The 23,791-nt window shown below is 51.8% G+C and overlaps 1 protein-coding gene across 2 annotated transcripts in view; it reads left to right on the top strand.

Moving 5' to 3' along the window:
* GSN (gelsolin) overlaps positions 1–16,529 on the top strand; it is a 59,653-nt gene extending 43,124 nt beyond the window's left edge. For both annotated transcript variants that reach the window (XM_066256341.1, XM_066256340.1), the window contains 12 exons: positions 904–993; positions 3,683–3,815; positions 6,241–6,329; positions 6,501–6,716; positions 8,572–8,705; positions 9,598–9,688; positions 10,946–11,116; positions 11,742–11,916; positions 13,106–13,230; positions 13,474–13,551; positions 15,471–15,531; positions 16,137–16,529. In XM_066256341.1, coding sequence (XP_066112438.1) covers positions 904–993; positions 3,683–3,815; positions 6,241–6,329; positions 6,501–6,716; positions 8,572–8,705; positions 9,598–9,688; positions 10,946–11,116; positions 11,742–11,916; positions 13,106–13,230; positions 13,474–13,551; positions 15,471–15,531; positions 16,137–16,306 — 1,533 coding nt within the window. In that variant the 3' untranslated portion in view covers positions 16,307–16,529. The remainder of the gene's footprint in view (positions 1–903; positions 994–3,682; positions 3,816–6,240; positions 6,330–6,500; positions 6,717–8,571; positions 8,706–9,597; positions 9,689–10,945; positions 11,117–11,741; positions 11,917–13,105; positions 13,231–13,473; positions 13,552–15,470; positions 15,532–16,136) is intronic.
* The last annotated feature ends 7,262 nt before the right edge of the window (positions 16,530–23,791 follow it).

The following is a 23,791-nucleotide window of genomic DNA, read 5'->3' as shown; positions in this document are numbered from 1 at the left end:
CAGGTCCTCCAGAGCAGCTGGGGAAGAGGGTCTCCGCCTCTCTCGAGGGCAAGCCTGGCGCGGGGCCAGGTCCGCAAAGTACCACTGAGACCCCGTGCCCTCTTCTCTTCTGACCATTCCTGATAGTTTACGGCCCATTCAGTCAACCGCAGGAGGCGATTGTCAGCTGCTCTGCTGTGTGAACAGACCAACAGAGGCAGAGTTCACCGGGAAAAGGAGGAGACCATGAGCTCTGCTCCGTGCCACTTAGTTCCTGCTTCTGGGGGGGGGGGGGGGGGGGCTTGAGTTCCCGTTTTTAGGAAGAGATGGTGATTATGAGGAGGAGGTGCCTGGACGTGACTGTGGCCTGGGAGGGATGGAGGCTGGGGCTGTTGAGGCTAGAGGTAGCCAGGGCGGAGGGAGGGTCAGGAAAATAGGCTCTGAAGTCACGGGTTGAGATTCTGCTTGGCCACCGCGTAGCTGTGTGCATTAGTCACTCGTCTCTCTGGACTTCTGTTTCCTCTTCCGTGAAATGAGCGATAATTTGTGCCTCCGGGTATGGGTGTGAGCATTAAATGGGGTCCCTTAAAGTGTGTTCAGTGGTGTAGTTACCGTTCTCAGAAGGCCTAGGAGGAAATGATAGAGTGAGTATCGGAAGGACTGTCCTGGAGGCAGGAGCTGGGGTTCTCCGGAACTCGTGGAGATGGCGACAGGCCAATGTGCTGGAGCTCTGCACACACGAGGCGTGTGAAGAGATGCAGGATGTCTCCAGGGGGGTCTCCCCCTAGCTGGAGGGTCGTGTGGATGCCTGTGTGGTCCTTGCCTGCCTGGGGAGGTGCTTGGTCAGGAACGCAGGCCCCTCCCTGCGGAAGGAGGCTGTTAGAGCTCACGGCCACCCTTTCTTCCATCTCTCCGTTTCTGCAGGTCCTGGGCACCAAGCCAGCTCTGCCCGAGGGAACCGAGGACACAGCCAAGGAGGATGCAGCCAACCGCAAGCTGGCCAAGCTCTACAAGGTGAGTCCCAGCTGCTCCTGCTCTGTCCCCTGGGTCAGGACAGTGAGGCGGGGGAGTCGGCTTCTGCGTGTCCCAGTGGACACCCATCTACATCCTTCACCTCCTGTACCTCGAGCAAGGGAAAACCGTCGACTGCAGACATGTCTGTGCCACATTCATCCGTGGGGTCCTCTTTCTGGGACTCAGTTTCCTAGTCTGTAAAGTGGGGAGAAGGTCAGTAAAGTCAACTTTGCAGGATTTCTGGGAGTCCACAGAGAAAAGTGACGGGAAAGTGTTTGAGGAATGTACTTGGGGAAACACTACAGAAATAGGTATGTGTTTGGCAAAGAGAAAGAAGGTTAGGGTCATTGACTTCATTTATAATTTCTTGTGATTTTTAAAACTGAGCTGAGACTGCTGCTCTGAGCTAAGGAACTCTGGCCTGGTGGCCTAGCTCTGGGAGAGAGCCCCATGTGGCTGCGACACCCATGCTGTGCCCTGGGCTTATTTGTGGTGAAATAACAGAATGGGGCACAGGTTCTCATTACCTCCAGAGAAAAACCGCATTAGTGATTTTTATGCCGATAAAGGAGTATGTGTTCCCTATAAAAATAAAATGAGCAAGACTCAAAAATATAAAGATACAATATACAAATTTTATAGAACTGAACACTTAAAACCTATATAATTTTATTAACCGATGTTACCCTAATAAATTTCATAAAAATTAAAAAATATATATAGATAAATCTATATCTATATATATAAAGAAAATAAAAGTTTTACTGGTTTATGATAACCAACACTATTTTTTTAAATTGGCTTTATTGGGTGGCATTGGTTAATAATATTACATAGGTACCAGTACTATTTTTTAAATATGTTTTTAATTACAAAAGTAACAGTACTCAATTAAAAATAAATCGGTCCCTTCTCCTCCCCTCTCCATGGGTTACCATGGTTACACGTTACCATTTGATGAAAGAAAGTCCAGATTACATCTTTCTGCATCTAATTATATATTTTCCATTTCTACTTGATGTAAATGGATCCAAACTATTCATGCTGTTCTGTGGCTTTCTCCCCCCCCACACACACACATGGTCAAGCATGTCTTCCTGTACTAGAGACCCACAGGGCCGTTTATAGCAGCCCCGTGGTCTTCTATTTTAGGAGCACAAGAATTTCAGCGTATCCCTAATGATGGACATTAGATGTTCCCATCTTTTCTAATTGCAAACACTCCCTCTGTGCACTTGTGCTACGTGTGGCATTAGAGCAACTTCCCAGACATGGTCACAGGCTGAATAGTGATTTGGTGACTGACTATCCTGGTTCTGGAGACAAAATGTCTAGGTTCGAGTCCTAGGGCCGGTACTTCTTAGGTGTGCAGGTTACATAATCTCTCTCTGCCTTGGTCTTTGTGCAAATAAAATGGGATAGTAGTAGATCTATCATAGGGGTGTGGCAAGGATTAAAGGAGTTCTAGACTTATATAAGTCATCAGTTATATAAATTGCTTCAACAGTGCTGGCACATTCTGAGTACTCAAGAAGTATAGAATGCTCATTGTTTCAGGTATTGATACATCTTACTAAACTGTAGTCCGGAAGGGCTCCCAAATTACCCTTCCCAGGGGGTGGAAAGTAGCCGTTGACCCAGAACCTTGTCCACACTGGGTATTGCCAGTCTTCTGAATATTGACGAGTATGGTACAACCTTTTTCTTTTTTTTTTTAAAAAAGTAATGAACTTTTTTATTTTGGAATAGTTTTTAGGTTTACAGAAAATTACAAAGCTAGTACAGAGGGTTCCCACATGCCTTTCACCCTGTATCTCCTTAACATCTTAGCATAAACAGCTACGTTTGTCAAAACTAAGAAATTAATGTTGGTTCTACACTGTTGCTAACTACAGACTCCATTCAGATTTCCCCAGTTTCTCATTTCAGATTCCAATCCAAGCTACCACATTGCATTTCAATCTTTTACTTTTATTTATTTTTACTGACAAGTCTGTCTTTCGGCCAGCTGTACAGTTCTCCTGCTGAGCCGCCCGCATTCCTGCATTTTATCCCCCACCCCCCACCCCGTGTCGTGTCCGGGTCACACCTGTGTGTAGGTCACAGGTGTGGTTGTGACAAAGCAGAAGAGGAGAAGGAACACCTGAGGGCACAAGTCCAGGTGTTACTCTGCCCTGGTTTTTTTTGTTGTTGTTTTTTTTTGTATTTTTCTGAAGTTGGAAACGGGGAGGCAGTCAGACAGACTCCTGCATGCGCCCGACCGGGATCTACCCGGCATGCCCACCAGGGGCGATGCTCTGCCCATCTGGGGCGTCACTCTGCCACAATCAGAGCCATTCTAGCACCTGAGGCAGAGGCCATGGAGCCGTCCTCAGTGCCCGAGCCAACCTTGCTCCAATGGAGCCTTGGCTGCGGGAGGGGAAGAGAGAGACAGAGAGGAAGGAGAGGGGGAGGGGTGGAGAAGCAGATGGGCGCTTCTCATATGTGCCCTGGCCGGGAATCGAACCCGGGACTTTTGTACACCAGGCCGACGCTCTTCCACTGAGCCCACCAGCCAGGGCCTCTCTGCCCTGTTTTTGAGGTAGGAGTTGGGATATGGACCAGCCCATGTGTTGGCTTGGGGAAGCCCACTGGGCCGGCCAAGGTGGTGGCAGTCACTCACATTCTGGGCTCCCCCTTGTCCCCTCAGGTCTCCAATGGTGCAGGCACCATGTCAGTGTCGCTGGTGGCAGATGAGAACCCCTTCACCCAGGGGGCCTTGCGGTCGGAGGACTGCTTCATCCTGGACCACGGGAAAGATGGGAAGATCTTCGTCTGGAAAGGTAACGGGGCCTGCGGAAGGGTTCTAACTGGGCCTTGGAGGGGAGCCCCTGGGGCCTTGTGGGTGCTCAGCTCACAAGGGAGAGTGGAGTGTGTGTGCCAGGGACCCCGAGGCGGTGGCGGGCTCCTCGGTCGGAATCAGGAGGCAGCGAGGGCCCTGGCCTTGCAGATGACTCGCTGTGTGATCGCGGGGACTTTGCCTGCCTCCTTTGGCCTCAGACTTCCTATTTGGGAACCATTGTTTTCCAAATGTGTTATAATACCAGTTCTTGGAGAGGTTAATTGGCGTCATATAAAACATATGTAAAAAAGAATAGAGCTTTTTTCTGGTCAAGTAAATTTATGGTCAACACTGGGTGCAACTGTGTTCGCAGGTTCATTGACTGCAGGACTTGTGACACGCCTGTAACTTGCTGGTGTTGTGGGGGCTTTGGGGATCCACGGAACTCTTTGCGAACTGTCCTGGGTGCTGATTACGGGAGGCTCCTGAGAAGCACTGGCCCCGATGATTCTGAGTGGATGCCCCCGCACTGGGTCAGATGCCCTGCGATGAGTCCAGTGGAAGTGGATCTGGGGGAGCGAGGCAGTGGGCGCTCAGAGAATGGCAGAGAGAGGGAGAGAGAGTCGAATACTGGGGACTGTTACCATCTGCACCTTCCTATTATCATTATCTCGGCTCTTCGCCCTTGGTAATAAGAAGGCTGGGGATGGGGGGCTAGCCTTAGCCAGCCAGGAGCCGTCCAGGCACGGGGATGCTCTCAGGGTTGAGACAGACTTCAGATTGTGGAGTGGGAGGAGCCCCCACCCCCACCATGGGAAGATGGCTTAGGGGAGAGGGGGGTACAAGTGGAGCCCCCACCCCCACCATGGGAAGATGGCTTAAGGGAGAGTGGGGTACAAGTGGAGCTCCCCACCCCCACCATGGGAAGATGGCTTAGGGGAGAGCGGGGGTACAAGTGGAGCCCCCCACCCCCACCATGGGAAGATGGCTTAGAGGAGAGCGGGGGTACAAGTGTGTGGTATGCAGTCTTCAGAGTCGGGGAGGCAGATACAGCTTTTCCCACGTGCTGAGTAGCTGTGGGCAAGTCACTTAACCCTGTGAATAGTGAGATTTTTTCACGCTCTCTGACTCCTGGGAGTGAGTTTTTTTTTTTTCAAAAAATAAAATTAGTTCCAGTTTCAGTTTTATTAACTTAAAATCATGTTTGTTTGATAATCAATTTATGGAAACAAGAAGAACATACATGTGCCTTTTTTTAATGTTGCCGTACATGTATGATCATACTCCGGATGGTCAGGAGGCACGAGGATGTACATGAATGTTCGTACTACTCAAAGGGTTAACCTCTCTAAGACACTGGTTTCCTTATATGTAAATGGGGACAAGATAGTAATGATCTTGACCACACAGGATCATTATGTGGATTAAGCGAAATGAAAATACCTATGTGTAGTCCTGAGCACAAAATTCACGCAAAGTACCGTATTTCCCCATGTATAAGACGCACCTTAATTTTGGGGGAAAATGTATTACATAAAGTTATTGAACTCAAATTTTATTCATTCATAAAATTCATACAACTACTCAGCACTGTCAAAACTCCCATCCATTAGCTTGTCCTCATCTGTGTCTGATGACGAATCACTGTCTTCATATATTGCCTTGTCCTCAGTTCCATCTATGGCATTTGAAATGCCACACTTTTTTTTTTTTTTTTCCATTTTTCTGAAGCTGGAAACAGGGAGAGACAGTCAGACAGACTCCCGCATGCGCCCGACCGGGATCCACCCAGCACGCCCACCAGGGGCGACGCTCTGCCCACCAGGGGGCGATGCTCTGCCCATCCTGGGCGTCGCCATGTTGCGACCAGAGCCACTCTAGCGCCTGGGGCAGAGGCCACAGAGCCATCCCCAGCGCCCGGGCCATCTTTGCTCCAATGGAGCCTTGGCTGCGGGAGGGGACGAGAGAGACAGAGAGGAAAGCGCGGCGGAGGGGTGGAGAAGCAAATGGGCGCTTCTCCTGTGTGCCCTGGCCGGGAATCAAACCCGGGTCCTCCGCACGCTAGGCCGACGCTCTACCGCTGAGCCAACCGGCCAGGGCTCTGCCACACTTTTTAAATGACTTGCCAACCACTGTCTAAGATGCAGCCAGTATTTAGACTGCCAGTTTTGGGGGGAAAGGTGCGTCTTGTACATGGGGAAATACGGTAAATTGTCCCAGATGGTGGCTGTGGTTGCTTCCATCAGCCAGGACCCACAGCTGGACTGCAGGGGCTCTCAGAACGGTCAGCTCTGGGGTGTCCCTGACCTTGGTTGTCCGTGATCTAAGAAGAGTAAGGGGGGAGGTCTGGCTGCCACATTCTCTGGACCACTGGATGTCAGGCTGCAGCTCTGACCCCAGGCCCCTCCTCCTCCCTCTGCCAATAGGCAGACAGGCCAACATGGAGGAGAGGAAGGCTGCCCTCAAAACGGCCTCTGATTTCATCTCCAAGATGAGCTACCCCAAGCAGACCCAGGTGAGTCGGGAGGCAGGTAGGAGCGTGAGGGTGGGTCCAGTGTGGGGTGGGGTGGGGGTCTCCCCTCGATGTGGACTGGGTATCTGAGGCTCCCTGAGGACCCTCGCTGGGCAGCCCCTGTCCTGGGGGTCCCAGCCCAGCCACATCCTGCTCTTCCGTGGCCCCTTCCAGGTCTCCATCCTTCCTGAGGGCGGCGAGACCCCGCTGTTCAAGCAGTTCTTCAAGAACTGGCGGGACCCAGACCAGACGGATGGCCCGGGCTTGACCTACCTCTCCAGCCACATCGCCAATGTGGAGAGGGTGCCCTTCGACGCCGCCACCCTGCACACTTCCACTGCCATGGCCGCCCAGCACGGCATGGATGATGATGGCACAGGCCAGAAACAGGTGGCTACGGGCTGGGTGGGCACGTGCCGGCCCCTCTCTCCTTCCCTCCTAGGCACGTCTGCCTGCATCTGGCCTGCGCAGGGCCTCCTGCTTCCCCCGGGACGTTTCACTGTGGAGTTTTCACTGTAGTTCTGGTGGATGAGATACTTTTGCCCTAATTTTTACAACCAACGTACTCTTAGCACCTCCTGTATGCCAGTCCCTGTGCCTAATGTCTCAGGACCCACCTGCCTGTGAGCAGTGCCTGGTCTGGGAGGGAGGTGACCGTCGCCACAGCTGATGGCTGACACCTGTGTGGGCAGTAGAAGATGGGAGGCCAGCACAGGGATTATGGGGACAGGGGAAGGACGGGGAGGGGAGGTGGTCTTTACAGAGATGAGAACACTTTGTTGGGTCTCAGGGTATGAGCAGGAATTTGCGGCCAGAGAGGAACAGTGGGCCATAAGGGCAAGGAGCTGTCTGGGAGCCTGGGGCAAAGGGCACCCACAGGGAGGCACCTTGAGGCCCATGCCCAAGGGTGTGGACTTAGTCCTGTCATTTGTGGGTACTAGTCAGGGTCTTTTTTCTTTCCTTAAAAGCAGAAATGTGACAGGCTCAGTTCTGTGCTTTCAAAACTCTCTGTGAAGATGGCTCAGAGGCAGGAAAATGAAGTCAGAGGCCCCGCAAAGAGATTGTTATAATAGTTTAGGGAAGAGAAGGTGACCTTGACTGCAGGAAGGTCACAGGGAAGATAGAGCAGAGCGGGGTGGGGTCAGAGATGTGTCTGAGGTAGAATCTGCTTCCGGCACACATGGCTTCCATTCCACGTGATAGAAATAGCAGAAAGGTTAATTTTTGTTTAGTGTTGTTTGTGTCGGTGGTGTTATTATTTATTCATTCATTCATTACTTGAGTGGGCAGGGAGGGCACAGTGAACATGCTCAGGGTAAGGCAGCGTGGAAAGCGTCCAGGCAGCCTGACTGTGTGGCGCTGGGTGAACTTAACCCCTTTGAGCTTCACTTTTTTCACCTGTAAAATGGGGTTTAATCCCTCTTCTTTATCACCTTCAAGAATTTTCAGGGTACAGAGAGATTCTGGGCTTCTGTTTCCTGGACTTAAAGGGCTCAATGTCTGGGCAGCACCACCAGGTGGCGCTGCAGGGCCTCGTGACCTCCTGGGAAAGCCCTGTCACCCGAGCTCCGAAAAGAGATCTGCCAGAAGGGATCATTCTGAGGTCACCCAGAGATGGCCCTGCCTCTGGAGGTGATCTGTAAAGTCCAGACAATTCAGTAATGATACAGATACTGGTAATATTAGTGACAACGACAATAATAATCCTCATAATAAGAGTAGCTGCCACCTACAGAGCTATCATCCCGTGTCGGGCTCTGTGCTAGACCCTGATGAACAAATTCCCTTGATCCTCACAACAATCTTTCGAGGTAGTGCTCTTATTAATCCCGCTTTTCAGATGAGAAAACGGAGGCTCATAGAGTTGACACAAGTTGCCCCAGGTCACACAGCCTCTAAGGGGGTAGAGGCTGATTTGGATCTGGGTCGTAAGTTGATTTGGTGCCCTCAGCACTGACTGGGTTATGCTCGCTACAGGCACATTCTGTTAACCGCCATGCAAGGGCCGGGCCCCTGTGCTGAGCCCTCCGAGGAGGAAGCGTGGGGTGGGGCAGGGGTCCAGTATAAGGATTCGGAGCAGCACGCCTGGCTGTGAGTCCTAGTGGCTCTGTGGTTGCGGTATTTAACTTCAGTCTGAGCCCAGGCAGAGACACCTGTGAAGAGCTTGCCCCACGGTGTGGTTTCCCAGCTGCCGGGGTTGGGGGAGGGGGTGCCGCCCCTGCTGAGCCCACCTTTGCTCTGGCAGATCTGGAGAATTGAAGGCTCCAACAAAGTGCCGGTGGACCCCGCCACGTATGGGCAGTTCTATGGAGGCGACAGCTACATCATCCTGTACAACTACCGTCACGGTGGCCGCCAGGGACAGATCATCTATAACTGGTGAGGGTCTGGGGCTGCGTCCTGGGGGGTGGAGTGTGGGAGCACTAAGGGTGGGGGCCGGGGAAAGGGCTGACGGCTGGGTCTAAGCATATGCGGGCCTGAGATAGGGCAGCACTCCACTGGGAAAGGCTCTTATCTCAGAAGAACTTGTAAACTATTCTTATAAAAACATTACATGGCCATTGCAAGAGATGTGGTGACTAGGCACGGAATAGGGAGAAACAGACCGACAGAGAATCTCTCCCACCGTTGCAGTCTGAGCTCTGTGCGCACAGGTGTTTATCCTGCCGTGTGTTTTCTAATGAAAAGTATTTTTAATTCTTTAAAAGTAGATTAATACATTTATGTAATGCAGGAAATCAAAACGGAATTTAAAAGTATGTGTTTAGAAATCTTGTTGCCGCCCCTGCTCTCCAATCCGACCCCTCCGTGGGTGACCAGCTTTGTTAGTTTCTTGTATATCTATCCTTCCAGTAATTCCTTGTGCCAGCCTCAGCAGATATGGCCCTGTATTCATTCTCTCCCTTCCTCACACGGCAGGTGGCGTACGTTGTGTGTTGCCCCGCCCCAGCTTTTCTCACGTGTACTTCCTGGAGCTCCATCTGTGTCAGCCCATAGCGAGCTTCCTTGCTCTTTGTCATAGCTGCATACTGTTCGACAGTGTGGCAGGACTGTGGTTTGTTTAACAGAGGCCCTGCTGGTGCATACTGGGATTGAGTCGTCTTTTGCTATCACCAGTGTCGCTGTGGTTGCCCTGCAGGGAATTCCTTGCCCTCTTGCGTGCGTCAGTTTGACTACCCGTAATCTGGAGATTTATGGCTTTCTCAGGCCCGTGCCCAAAGACTCAGGACTCTGTGTGAACCCCAGTACTGAGTCTCACATCCACTTCCAGGCAGGGTGCCCAGTCCACCCAGGATGAGGTTGCTGCGTCTGCCATCCTGACCGCCCAGCTGGATGAGGAGCTGGGAGGTACCCCTGTCCAGGTGAGCCCAGTCCACTGCCCCTCTGGGTCACACTCTGGGCCTTGGCCGTCTGTCCATTCACCTGTCTGACTGTTTATTCCTCCATTCCTCCATCTGTCCTTCCATTCACTTAACCTTTATGAGGGCTCCTATGTACCTGGCACTGCGTCTGCAGCTGTGAACACACAGACTTGCCCTGATGGGGTTTCCTGTCTGGGGATGGAGAGGTGTCCAGCAGACATGCACACGTAAGGGTGCACAGTCACACAGCGGAGATCAGCTCCCTCACTGTGATGTGCAGTGAGTAAAAATGCTGAGATGCCGTGGGAGAGAAGCAGGAGAAGCAGCATGGCGGAACCGGGTCCTGTACTTGGAGTGGGCGGGGCTCTGCATTCAGACCCAAGGTTGGTGCCCTCATTGTGATAGTGGTGTCCTCTGGATGCCGGGCACCCAGTGGGGTAGTGGCCGTCTTAGCTCATTTGATGCCAATGACAGCCTTGGGGGTAGCATCCTTGGCCCCATTTTACAGAGGAAGAACCCGAGAGGTTGAGGCGCATGCCTGAATTCCCATCATCAGGGTGGCGTGGGGATCTGAGCTCTAACCCAGCAGTGGTGGGTCGTACAGGGAAGTGACCACAGTGCCCCCAACACACGTGAGAGTTTCTTCTAGATTTAGCTCGCAGGGCCACAGCTGGGATCTGGGTGGGCACACAGGCAGGAGCAGATGAGATATATCTTGGCTCACACCTGCAGCCTGCATCTGGGATGCACTGGCTGTGTGCCGAGGGGTCTGTCCAGATCTGGAAGGTTCTGTTCTCACCACCCCACTGGCTTTCATGCCTGGAGCTGACATCACCATCTTGGAAGCATGTCCACACACAGTCCCTGTGCTTCCATTTAAGGGAATGTTTGCAAACATGGGCTCTCTTGCTTCTTGGACTAGACTCAGGGTCAGCCAAGGCAGATCCTCCTGGGAGGGGAGAGCGACCGAGGGACCTCAGGACCTCAGGTCATAGCGGCATCTCCAGTTTCCTGGAACTCCCCCTTCCCTGCCCATGCCTGTGTGCTATAGGGTCAGCTCCACACAAACACACACACCACACACCACACACACCACACACCACACACACACACACATACACACCGTGATGTGTGTGGCCTCATCTGGGGGGGAGGTTGGCCTGGGCCATGCTGGCCAGGGAGGGGGGGTGGGCTGAGTGCTGCACAGAAGGACTGATACCCCCCCTTCCCTGACTTGCTCTCCTGTCTTCCTGCCAGAGCCGTGTGGTCCAAGGCAAGGAGCCCGCCCACCTGATGAGCCTGTTTGGTGGGAAGCCCATGATCATCTATAAGGGTGGCACCTCCCGTGAGGGTGGGCAGACAGCCCCTGCCAGTACCCGCCTCTTCCAGGTCCGGGCCAGCAGCTCTGGGGCCACCCGAGCTGTTGAGGTAACTAACGCCCCCCTGTGGACCCTGGGAGGGTGTGGCCTCCCTGTGGCTCTCAGGCTTGATGGGCAGATCTCTAGACACAGGATTGGGTGGGGTTGGGCGAGGGGTTAAGAGCAGCTTTTTGTACCTTCCTGCCCTGGCAGCAGGACTATATGTCTTAGACTACCCCTTGTCTCAAGGATGCCCAGTGCCCCTTGCACATCTTCCATAACAAGGAGCTCACTACTCACAGGTAGTTCATTCTTCACAATCTGGACACTGCTCCTGATTGCATGTCAGTTGGTTACTATTCCCTTCATGGTGGAAGGTGCACACCTGAACATAATCCTATAGGACAGTCTGAGCAACTTGAAGGAGAAAGAGAATATCACCTCCTTTATTCTGGCACTCAACTTCTGTTAATACAGCCCAGAATTCTAGAATCGCCTTGGCTAGCCACAGGACATTAGTGACTCATGAAAGTGAGCTAAGCCCCTCAGTGTCCAAAATCTGTGCCCTCCTCTGGGATGGGGTGTGCTCATGTAAGTCCCCACCTCAGGTGGTCCTACTGCCACGTCTCCTGGGCTGTGAGAAGGGGGCTGAGGGCATTGTCTGGTGTCCTGTTAACCGAGTGCTCTCCTCCCAGATAATGCCTAAGGCTGGTGCACTGAACTCCAACGATGCCTTTGTCCTGAAAACCCCCTCAGCCGCCTACCTATGGGTAGGTACAGGAGCCAGCGAGGCGGAGAAGACTGGGGCCCAGGAGCTGCTCAGGGTGCTGCGGGCCCAATCTGTGCAGGTGGCGGAAGGCAGTGAGCCAGGTAGGAGCGAGGGGCAGGGGAGCCTGCTGCTCTCCGTGGATGGTAGTGTTAGGGTTCCCTGCTTTCCTTCTCTTTGGGGGCTCTGTATCCTCACTGCTCCTCAGTGCCTGTCTCCTAAAGTGTGAGAAATAAAAGCAGGTTGAATGAACATGAGGGCTCTGGTGAATGAGAGAGAGGCCTGCAGGAGTTAGAGAAAGAGCTCAGTGTGGGCTGGGGTGGTCAGGGAAGGCTGCTGGAGGAGGTGGCCATTTGGCAGGAAGCCTTGAACGACCGTAGGCAGGAATCACAGCCTCACAGGGGCTGCGGTCTCTCCTCATCTTTCGACTCTCTGTGCACAGAAGTGCCACAGGCCTCCGTTTCCAGAACGTGGGTCAGGAACATCTTCCTCATGCCAGCCCTCGGTCTCTCTGCCCTTGTTTAAGCCCAGTCCCTCCTCTAGGTGCACGATAGACCCGGGGAAGAGCAGCATGTCCAGGGGTACCTTCTGAGAGGATGAACATGCTCTTTATCTGCTGGGTCCAGCTTGGTGGCCAGTAGGCATATGTGGCCAGGGAGCACTTGAAATGTCACTGATGGGAATTAGTGAGAATGAGGAACTGATTTTTTCATTGTACTTAATTTTGATGAATTTCAAATTTAAACAGTCACATGTGGCCTTAGCTGGGCAGCTCAACGGTTAGAGCATCATTCTGATGTGACAAGATTGCAGGTTCAATCCCTGGTCAGGGCACATAGAAGAATCTCTCTCCCTTCCTCTCTCTCTGAAATCAATAATTACATTTTAAAAACGTTAAGAAAGTGAAGGGTGGCATGTGGACAGAGCAGGCCTCGTGGAAAGGACATGGGGATTGGAGTCTGGAAATGTCTGCGCCCTGGCTTTACCGCTCGGCTACTAGCTGTGCGGTGTTGGGTGCGTTGGTGAAACTCTCTGGGCCCCAGTGAGCTCGTTTGCTGAGTGGGATGATTGTCCCCATCCTGCAGTTGTGTCGTCAGGCTGTGTGTCTGCTGCCAAGCCCACTCTCCTGGGCCCCGTTTCATCACCCCTGACTCTCAGGCCCTCCCTGGCCACTGGGATGTTAAGGTGGAGGGATCAACAGCGGTGTGTGCTCCAGGGCAGGGGGCTGTCCCAGCGTCTGATGGGAGGTGCTAAGCAAGCTGGGCTGTCAGTCATGCGTGGTCTCCCTCACAGACAGCTTCTGGGAGGCCCTGGGCGGGAAGGCCGCCTACCGCACGTCCCCACGGCTGAAGGACAAGAAGATGGACGCCCACCCTCCGCGCCTCTTTGCCTGCTCCAACAAGATTGGACGTTTTGTGGTGAGGCCCTGCTTTCCCTTGGGGAGGCATGCTCCAGGGAGCGGGGAACCCAGGGCTGCAGGGGCCCAGGGCGGCATGGGCCTGGGGAGGTAGGGGCAGGGAGAAGCAGATCTGATGGCACAGCACAGAGGAAGGAGCCCCCTGCTGGCCAGAGCTGGCTCTGCCACTTTGTAGTGGGGAGTCTTCTCCTGAAGGGAAGAGGGTTGGCCATGTGCTTTCATTAACTCTTCTGTTCCTTCCCAGATCGAAGAGGTCCCTGGCGAGCTCATGCAAGAAGACCTGGCCACTGATGATGTCATGCTCCTGGACACCTGGGACCAGGTAAGTGAAGGACAGACGGTGAACGCCCACTGGGCCCGAGGTAGTGGGAGGACGGACTTCCAGCTCCTCGCTGACTGACAGAAAGACTTAAAAGAGGCAGTGCCAGCTGTTGCTGGAAAAGTCCATGAACTGCTGCAAGCCACTGCCTCTTTCTGAGCCTTCATTTCCTCATCCGCACAATGGGCGTGGCAGTACCAACCTTGCATACTCCAACAAGGTGAGGTGCCCATAAGATCCCCTTGCAAACTACAAAGCACCATGTAAATGCAAATCAGATGACCAGCCTTCTTTCTTTCTCAAAACCGTCAGGGAGTGTGACTCTTCCTTTAAAAATGTTGGTCAAGAAAGTTGAGCCGGCGGCCTATCACATGCAAACAAACTGTCCAGGGTCACAGGGAGGTTTGACGTGCATCTCCTTGTGCTTTAAAGGGCTTTGGGGTCCCTCTGCTTCACCTCCTAGGGAAGGCCATTGTGTAGGACTTGGCAGGGGGAATGCCATGCATGCTTTCAGCCAGTACAGGGGAGGGCAAACGGCACTTCACAGTTGTCGGGATGGAAAAAAGCTCGTGGTTAAAAAGCAGCTGAATCGATTTTTTTTGGTGATGGTTCCAGTAGCTTTATTAACTCTGTGTTTTGTGTACTCACAACTATAAACTTACTTTTGCCCACCCTCTGAGCACCTGCTTTGTGGCAGACACTCTTCTAGATGCCAGGGATAGAGCAATACATCAGGAGGACATTTCTCTGCCCCCCCCCCCCTCAGGGCTTCTGTTCTCGGGAAGATGGCCGGCGGTAATCCCGCCTAGCAGGCTGGCCTTTCCCAGAGCTGTCAGGGTTATAGATAGCAGCCAGGCAGGCACAAGACACCCACCCCCTCAGGGCCACTTCTCAGGATCCCCAGTTGGAAGAGCAGCACCGAACTGTTTGCAGCTTGAGCCATTCAGCCGCTGTCACCGACTGCTCTCCTGGCGACATAATCCGTGTGTGTGTTGACTCATTCACACCGCCAACTTTTATGAAGTGTCTTCCAAGCAGAGCGCTGCAGTGCTGGGAAACCCGTGATCAAAACAGACACACTCTCTGCCAGGGAGGGGCCCGTGTCGTGGGGAACCCGTGTGAATAAGAGCAATAAAATAGCGTTTTATTGTCTAACCCTGTTTTATCCATGTCAGGTGCTCTTTACAATATTTTACATATACATAGAAATAGATGACCCATAAAAAGCAGCTGAATCGATTTTTTTTTGGTGTCACAAAACTTGTAAGCAGACTCAAAATGGTGTTCGTGGTAGTGATTTGTTTTTCTCTCCCAGCTTTAGGCCCGTGTTGGCCCAGACACTCAGAGTCTGGCGCATAGCGACTGCTTCTCAGTGAATGTTTGTCGGGTGAATAAAGCTGGGAGCATGTGTCTAGCCACTCACTTGTTGAACAGATAAATGCCTGTAAAGGGATAATCCATGAACTTGTAGAGAGGGGTCTCAAACTCAGGGCACCTGGTTGGCAGTGTTCATGAGTGAAACAGGCTGGGATGGGGAGACATGAAGGAGTGGTGAGGTCTGAGGCAAACTGGCACTTCCCAGCTCAGGGGGCCTCTGCCCAGCTTCATCCAGCTGAGGGTGAAGGCTCATGGTTGCCAGATCCTCTGGGTTTCTCAGAGAAGTTGGAAACCTAGATTTAACGTAATTGGCTGACAACTAAATTAGCCTAGAAAGATTGCAGACCAACAGAGGGTGGTGAGTGGGCTAACAAAGCACACTTGTAGATTGCTGGTTTGCAGCATCTGTTCCAAATCTTCCCAGCCATCTGTGGGCTCTGTCAGCGGAGGGCTTGCCCAGGCCCGCGCCTGGAACCCGCGGGACTCCTCCTCAGGGAGTGGGGCCAGCACTCCTCACGCACTTTTTTTCCCCCTCATACCTCCAGGTCTTTGTCTGGGTTGGAAAGGATTCTCAAGAAGAGGAAAAGACAGAAGCCTTGACCTCTGGTGAGGACTCAAGTCGGCCTGCGGGTCTGTCTCGTGTGGCGGGGCGGGGGCAGCTTCCTTCGAGTCTGGGAGGTCAGGACAGCGGGGTGGGGACTTCCTCATTCACGGCCAGTCCCTTGTGATCCCTGCCTCCCGGAGTGGTGAGGGAAGAGCTCAGTTCCTTCAGAAAGCCTTAGGTCACGACAGGAACGGGAAGGGGCAGCTAGCAGGTGTGTCTGGTTCCCAGAATGCCCCAGGGCTGCACTCGTCAGGGTTTAGGTGATGGGAAGCAGACCCCTGGGAGCCGAATGGACCTGATTTGGGAGCTGGGAACCCCAAAGCTGGTTCTTAATATCTCCCAATAGGGGACAGGGAGCGAAAAATGATAGAGCTTTGTGAGGCAGAAGCTTAAACTGTTACCCCGTCCCTTCCTGTGTTCCTGGGTGGAGCAGGGGAAGAGTCATGTGAGAATCATTGCCCTGAAGGGATCGTGGTGCCCAGTGCCGAGGCTGAGCATTAGGGACGGTAGGACCAGAATCCACCTCGGGCGGCTCGTGCTCGGAACTGCCTCTCCCCAGCGAGGGAGGCACTAAGTTCCCGGGTTCCTTCCCCCTGTGTGCCTGCAGCGAAGCGGTATATCGAGACGGACCCAGCCAATCGCGATAGGCGGACCCCCATCACCGTGGTCAAGCAAGGCTCTGAGCCTCCCTCTTTCATGGGCTGGTTCCTCGGCTGGGATGACAGCTACTGGTCTGTGGACCCCTTGGACAGGGCCCTGGCTGAGCTGGCTGCCTGAGGAAGGGCGGGCCCCACCCCTGTCACTGGTCAGTGCCTTCCAGAACTGTTCATTCCTCAAAGAGACCTTATAGCCAGGCCACTCTGATGTGTGTGTGTGTGTGTTGTTGTTTTTTTACGGTAGCCAAAAATAGCCCTGCAAAAAATCAGGGGGTCCTATCAAAATTGTCTCAAGTATCTGTAATTTTGGGAATCAAATTCAATAAAAGCTTTTTTGAAGTGTGCTAGCCTGCTGTGGCTCCGTGTGACCTGGTAGTGATTCTGCGGGTGCCTGCGTACCTGTCCAGGGGCTTCGCTCACCCCTTGTGTTAATCGGGTCCTTCCAGAAGCAGGTGCTCAGATGAGATGAACTGTGCACAGATTGCACTAGGGAACTACCTGTGTGGAAGGAACCGGCGGGATCCGGGGGCAGAGTAGGGGGTGGGGTGCCATCAGACCCAGATGGCAGTTGGACCCCAAGTGAAGGAGAGGGAGACAAGCCCGGGTGGAGGCCTCTGACACGGCCGGGCAGCCCAGGAAGGTTCGGCAAAGCTTCTGGAAAATAGAGCTGAAGTAAAAAAAAAATTTTTTTATGGTATGGTCCCATTCTGGTTATTTTTTTGTGTATGGTTAACTATACATAACACAATATAAATCATTGTGATCACTTTAAGTGCATAATTCAGTGACATTAATTACATTTACAAAGTGTGTAGCCACCCCCAAATCTTAGCCATCCCCAAATCTTTTTCATAATCCCCAACATAAAATCTGTGTCCATTAAACACCGTCATTTCTCCCCACCAGCTGCCCGCCCCGTCCCCCCAGCCCGTTAACCTGTATTCGATTTCATGTTTTTCTGAATCTGCCTACTCTAGGTGCCTCGTATAAGCAGAATCATACACGGTGTCCGGCTTATTCCACTTAGCATGTTTTCAAAATTCATACATTTTGTAGCATATGTAACATTTTCATTTTTTTGTGTGACTTAAGTAATATTCCATTGAATATCTATGGGTATGCCCCTCCTTCCAAAAGATCACCTCAGCCCCTGGTCAGCAAACCGGGGCTCGCAAGCTACACACGGCTCTTTGGCCCTTTGAGTATGGCTCTTCTACAAAATACCACGTGCGGGCGCTACCTTGATAAGGAATGTACCTACCTATATAGTTTAAGTTTAAAAAATTTGGCTTTCTGCCTGACCTGTGGTGGTGCAGTGGATAAAGCGTCGACCTGGAAATGCTGAGGTCGCCAGTTCGAAACCCTGGGCTTGCCTGGTCAAGGCACATATGGGAGTTGATGCTTCCAGCTCCTCCCCCCTTTTTTCTCTCTCTCTCCTCTCTCCCTCTCTGTCTCTCTTTCTCCCTTACTCTCTCCTCTCTAAAATGAATTTAAAGAAAAAAATTTGGCTTTCTGGCCAACAGGCTTAGGCAACATTTCCCTTTTATGAAAGATCTACATTAGTACAATAATGGCCTTTATGTAAAAAATCTTCCCATTTCCTTTGGTTAGCAAAAACAGGTACTAACAGAAGTCTTTCATAAAAGGGAAGTGGTGTAATTGGAACTTTTGAAAAGCAGAGAATACACTTTGCTTCTCGCAGTTTGGGGTTATGAAAGGCTCCGTAGGAACGCCCTAATTTTGGACAGCGGGAGAAACCTGTATACCACATTTTGTTTTCCCATCGAAAGACAGTCGGGTCCTTTCCACGTTAGGCTATTGTGAATAATGCTGCTGTGAACAGGGATGTACAAATACCTGTTCGATATTTGCTGGCTGTTGGATCAGCCAGCAAAGGAGTGGTGTGTCTCCCAGGAGCGGGTGTGTCTCCTCTTCCCGGTAGACTGTTGCTGAGAGGCGTGGCCTTGGAGCACCTGTGGGGCTGGAGCTCAGAGCCGGCAGCTGGGGGTCATAACTGTCGTAGAAAGTTGGCTAGGTGCATTCTCAGGGCCGCCACACCCTGCAGTGTCTGCTAGACTGTTACATCCTAGCGAGATAGACTGCAGCAGACCCAAAGTGAATTTTATAAGTTTTATTGCAGACCTGCACAGGGACTGCAGGCAACCCATGCAAGGGAGCACTGCAGCCCCCCAAACCTGCGCAGGGACTGCAGGCAACCCACGCCTCCGAAGAGACTGGAGCACTGCAGCCCCCCAAACCTGCACAGCTAACAAACTGCACAGGGACTGCAGCTCCGAGCTTCTAAAATGGCTCCTTTTTATAGGGTGGCTGTCTAGGATGAGCAAGCATCATACAGAAGCTGATGTGGCTGTTAGTCATTGGCTAGGGAGGTCGTGCGCAGTTACGGGGGGGGGGTATTGCTCAGTGGAGAATTTCAAACATAAACTTCTGATAAGGGTCTCTGACTCAATGCAGGATGTTGCTGAACTCTTTGTTCTCAGTGTCACAGGGACCTTGTACACTCTTGGCAGCCCCAGCATGTCAGTACTCCTTGAATCTAACATAGACCTTCCTTGCTTCCTCTGGTTCCCAAGAGTAGTTCTGCTGCCCCAAAGCTCTTTGAAGAAATCACTGCTGCTGTAGCTGCTGTCACAGGAGGTGCCCCTGGAGGCTCCCAGAGTCTGCAGCCTTTGGGGTGTGGGAGAGGTACTTCCTCTGTGCCCCACTCGGTCCCCTGGGCCCCTGGGCCCTGACTCTGCTCATGCTCGATTATCACGAGGTCCCTCTTAGACATTTCTGTGAATTTGTATACATTTTCTTCATGGAGGTCCCAACCCGTGCAGGAACTGCTGGGGGTCACAGCCCATTTCCTCCCCTCTATCCTTCTAGTCTTTCCTCACTGTTTTCCCATTTTGTTCCATGCCACCTCCCCAACCCAACCCCAAGTTACGAGGTGACAGAATCCAGTGTGCGGGTTCATGTGGTGGGAAGAGTGTGTGTGGGTGTTTACACCATCGTATTCAAAGCCCACCGATCACCCAGATTGCGCGCGGGGAGCTTTTTAAAAGCGCAGATTCCCCAGGGGCCCTACCTCCAGAGATTCCGATTCATCGCAGAAGTGACGAGGACAGCGGAGAAGGAATCTTCCAGGTAAAACATGGGAAAGCGAAGCACCTCGGGCAGCGTGTGCAGCAGGTACAGACAGGGAACTAGTGTGAGGGAGGCCATCGCCCGCAGAGACAGACACCGGATTGGTGTGGCTGGAGCAGGAGGTGGGGAGTGCTGGGCCTCAAAGCTGAGTTTGTGAGGGGCCTTGAATGCCGGGCAAGGGGTTCGGACTTGATGGGTGATGCCTCCTGCCTCACCGACCCCAAAGGGCCGCTTCATGGTCAAAGCAATCCACTTGACAAAAGCAGCATTTATCACCTGGAGCATCTAGGGCAGGCATCCCCAAACTACAGCCAGGGCCGCATGCGGCCCCCTGAGGCCATTTATCCGGCCCCGCCACACTTCCGGAAGGGGCACCTCTTTCATTGGGGGTCAGTGAGAGGAGCACTGTATGTGGCAGCCTTCCAACAGTCTGAGGGACAGTGAACTGGCCCCCTGTGTAAAAAGTTTGGGGACCCCTGGTCTAGGGCCTTCAGGAGAGGTAGGTGTAGGCCAGTCTAGACAAAGCCAGCTCACATTCCTGGAAGTCGGCGGCAGGTCAGATTGTAGGTAGACCTGCCCTTGTGTTCTTTGTTTGCATTAATTGGCACTCAAGGTGGTTTATTGGCCAATTTTGGTGTATTGCTGGCTGCGTCCCGGAGAGAGTTCTACAATGCTCTGAGAAAGGTTTCCAGAAACAACTGAAATTCTCAAACTTCATATGTTTCTCTCAATGGCAAAGTAACGAATCAGGAACGACCCACGTACTTTCTTTTCCTTACAAGTTTTGAGAGACGTTGGACTTCTTCATCTACGATGAAGTCATTGTGAAATACCGTCACAGGTTCCAAAGGGCTCTCTCTGCAAGAGCGTGGCCCGGGCTTGGATCATCGTGTGATTAGGCAGTTCAGTTCCACCAATATTTATTGTGTACATTGTGCCAGGCAGTGTGCAAGGCACTAGAGACGTAACAGAAAATTTTCTAGGAGCCTCAATTTCTCCACCTGCAAAATGGCACTATTGTATTAAAATAGAACCCAACCGGAGGTGGTACAATATAGTGGTTAAAAGCTGGACTTGAAACCTGGTGTCCGACCTGGGCTCTAGTTCTAGCTCCACCACTTACTAGCAGGCAGTGTGATCTTACTTAAACGCTCGGGAGCTTCCTTAGCTGCCGCATGGGAATAAGAACACATTAAGAATTTTTATGACGATTCAAGGGAGATTAGGCTTACTACAATGCCTGGTCCATAGTAAGTGCTCCAAACTGGTTGGAAAAAACCCTTCCACTCTCCCTTTTTTTTTTTTTTTTTTTTTTTTTGGTAAAACTAAAGAGCCTCGCCCACAGCGGGACCTAGAATATACCTGTAGGGAAAACACCTGTGTTGGGCTTGATCGCTCGCACTTTGCATGAGTAGTGCGTGAGCACGTGGGAAGGCCGTGTGTATGTAGTCTGTGTAAGGCTACAGGTGCTTGCCCTCAGCATGGATAGCTCGCCTGCCAATGGAGGGGCCCTTTTCCCGTTCATCTGCCTGCTGCTGTGAGAAGCGGGTTTTCCCCTGCCTGTTTGCTCCCCACACCGTTGGGAGGCTCTAATCAATGAGAATGGCCCGGTGCTTTCTGGCTCTGCAGTTCCTCTATCGCAGGGGTCCCCAAACTTTTTTCACAGGGGGCCAGTTCACAGTGCCTCAGACCGTTGGAGAGCCGGACTATAAAAAAAACTATGAACAAATCCCTATGCACACTGCATATATGTTAAAGTAAAAAGACAAAACTGAAATAAATACAATATTTAAAATAAAGAACAAGTAAATTTAAATCAACACACTGACCAGTATTTCAATGGGAACTATGCTCCTCTCACTGACCACCAATGAAAGAGGTGCCCCTTCCAGAAGTGCGGCGGGGGCCGGATAAATGGCCTCAGGGGGCCGCATGTGGCCCGCGGGCCGTAGTTTGGGGACTCCTGCTCTACCATCTGCCTGATTCCAATGAGAATCTGCCTGGCCTCGGCACCGGCATTACAATACCCATGAAGGGGAAGACCCCTTGCATTGTGGATCAGATCAGTTACTTTTGGCTGTAAGCAATGCAAATTAAGCCCTAAGCATACTTGCACGCTCTCCTACATGATAATACAGTTTGGGGGGCCTTCGTGCTTGACAAAAACCAATGGGTCTGTCTGGGGTTCCCGTTGATTCTCTCGGCTCTGCCATCCCCGAGCTGACAGTGGAATATCCGTAGGTGTGCTGGCTCTCACACCCATGCATGACCATGCACAGAGGAAAAGAGGGATTGTTTCTAGAAGTTTTCCCAGAAAAGAGAAGAAGAACTGACTGACCCCCAGTCCACAGGAAATGTCTCCTCTGGTCTCAAGAGCCCATGTGAGGTCACAATACCATTCCTGACAGAATCATGGGCTGGGTGGAGGGACTTACCCAGGGGCCAGTTAGGTTCATTCTAGGATCTGGCATTGAATCCTCTGGCCCTGAAGTGAGAGCTCTCAGCGGGAGACACCTAAACAAAGTCATGGTTCCTAGGATGGAGGAAGGCGGTAAACAGATGATGGGCGGACAGCCATTTTGTTGGAGACTTTTGGGGGGCCAAATGCTGAAAAAGATTAAAAGTAACGGTTCCTGCCTGACCAGGTGGTGGCCCAGTGGATAGAGCATCGGACTGGGACACAGAGGACCCAGGTTCGAAACCCTGAGGTCACCAGCTTGAAAACAGGGGGGTCGCTGGCTTGAGCATGGGATCATAGACATGACCCCATGATCACTGGCTTGAAGCCCAAGGTCACTGGTTGGAGCCCAAGGTTGCTGGCTTGAGCAAGGGGCCACTCACTCTGCTGTAGCCCCCCAGTCAAGGCACATATGAGAAAGCAATCAGTGAACAACTAAGGAGACTAAGGAGCTGCAACAAAGAATTGATGCTTCTCATGTCTCTCCTTTCCTGTCTTGTCTGTCCCTATTTGTCCCTCTCTCTGTCTCTGTCACACACACACACACACACACACACACACACACACACACACACAAAATAGTAGTGGTTTCTTTTTTTTTTTTTTTTCATTTTTCCGAAGCTGGAAACGGGGAGGCAGTCAGACTCCCGCATGCGCCTGACCGGGATCCACCCGGCATGCCTACCAGGGGGCGATGTTCTGCCCATCCGGGGCGTCGCTCTGTTGCATCCAGAGCCATTCTAGCGCCTGAGGCAGAGGCCACAGAGCCATCCCCAGCGCCTGGGCCATCTTTGCTCCAATGGAGCCTCGGCTGCGGGAGGGGAAGAGAGAGACAGAGAGGAAGGAGAGGGGGAGGGATGGAGAAGCAGATGGGCGCTTCTCCTGTGTGTTCTGGCCGGGAATCGAACCCGGAACTCCTGCACGCCAGGCCGACGCTCTAATGCTGAGCCAACAGGCCAGGGCCAGTAGTGGTTTCTTATAGTCTTGTGGCATCTAATAATTTTCAGAGGGCATAATTTCCAGCCAATATTTTCCAGAATCTTTAAGGGAAGATTCTTAGCCTCCATTTGTGGTGACTAACTTTCTAGAGCTTTCTAAAACTTCATATCAGTAGTTTCAGTTTCCTTTCTCAACACACTCTTCTGGCTATACGGTGGATTAAAAAGGGCTGTGTCTTATTAGCAAGTGTGGATATTTTAGGCAAATCCCAGCCTGATCTGAGCCCAGAGCTGCTGAAATTTTAGAAAGATCTTAGAGATTATCTGGTTCCGTCATTCATAAATATATTCGAACAGGCCGAGTGGCGGGTCAGTGCGCCCCCTGAAGTTGTATGCAGATTTGTGCTCTATAGCTGCCAACACGTTCTCAAAGGGTCTGAGACCCAAACAAGTGGGGTGCATCTTCTTCTGTTACAGGTGAGGCACATGAGGCTCAGAGAAGGTAGGACCTGCCAAGGGTCACATGACAAGGTCACCAATGTCGTGAGGAAAGCACTGAGGGACAGTGGTTTTAAAATTGGGATCTGTGGAATTCTGTGAGATGCTTCAGTGACTTTAAAAATATTTGATTCAAATTCCATTTTTAAAGTCATATCACAGACACGTGAAACAAAACGGAGAAATTAACTGAATTAGAGCCTGAATTAAGACTGTAATTGTCTTTTATAATTTCAATTACTAGCTTGGTTTTTAAAAAAATTTATTTACTGATTTTAGAGAGGAGAGAGAAAGAGAGAGAAGGAGAGGGAGGAACAGGAAGCATCAACTCCCATATGTGCCTTGACCAGGCAAGCCCAGGGTTTCAAACCAGTGACCTTGGTGTTCCAGGTCAATGCTTTATTCCAGGGGTCCCCAAACTTTTTACACAGGGGGCCAGTTCACTGTCCCTCAGACTGTTGGAGGGCTGGACTATAAAAAAACCCAAACAAATCCCTATGTACACTGAGCATATCTTATTTTAAAGTAAAAAAACAAAATGGGAACAAATACAATATTTAAA

This window comes from Saccopteryx bilineata, chromosome 2 (genome assembly GCF_036850765.1).
Source record: "Saccopteryx bilineata isolate mSacBil1 chromosome 2, mSacBil1_pri_phased_curated, whole genome shotgun sequence".
Classification (NCBI taxonomy): Eukaryota; Metazoa; Chordata; class Mammalia; order Chiroptera; family Emballonuridae; genus Saccopteryx; species Saccopteryx bilineata.
The sequence above is the reverse complement of the archived record's forward strand: the minus strand, read 5'-3'. Positions and strand labels throughout refer to the sequence as shown.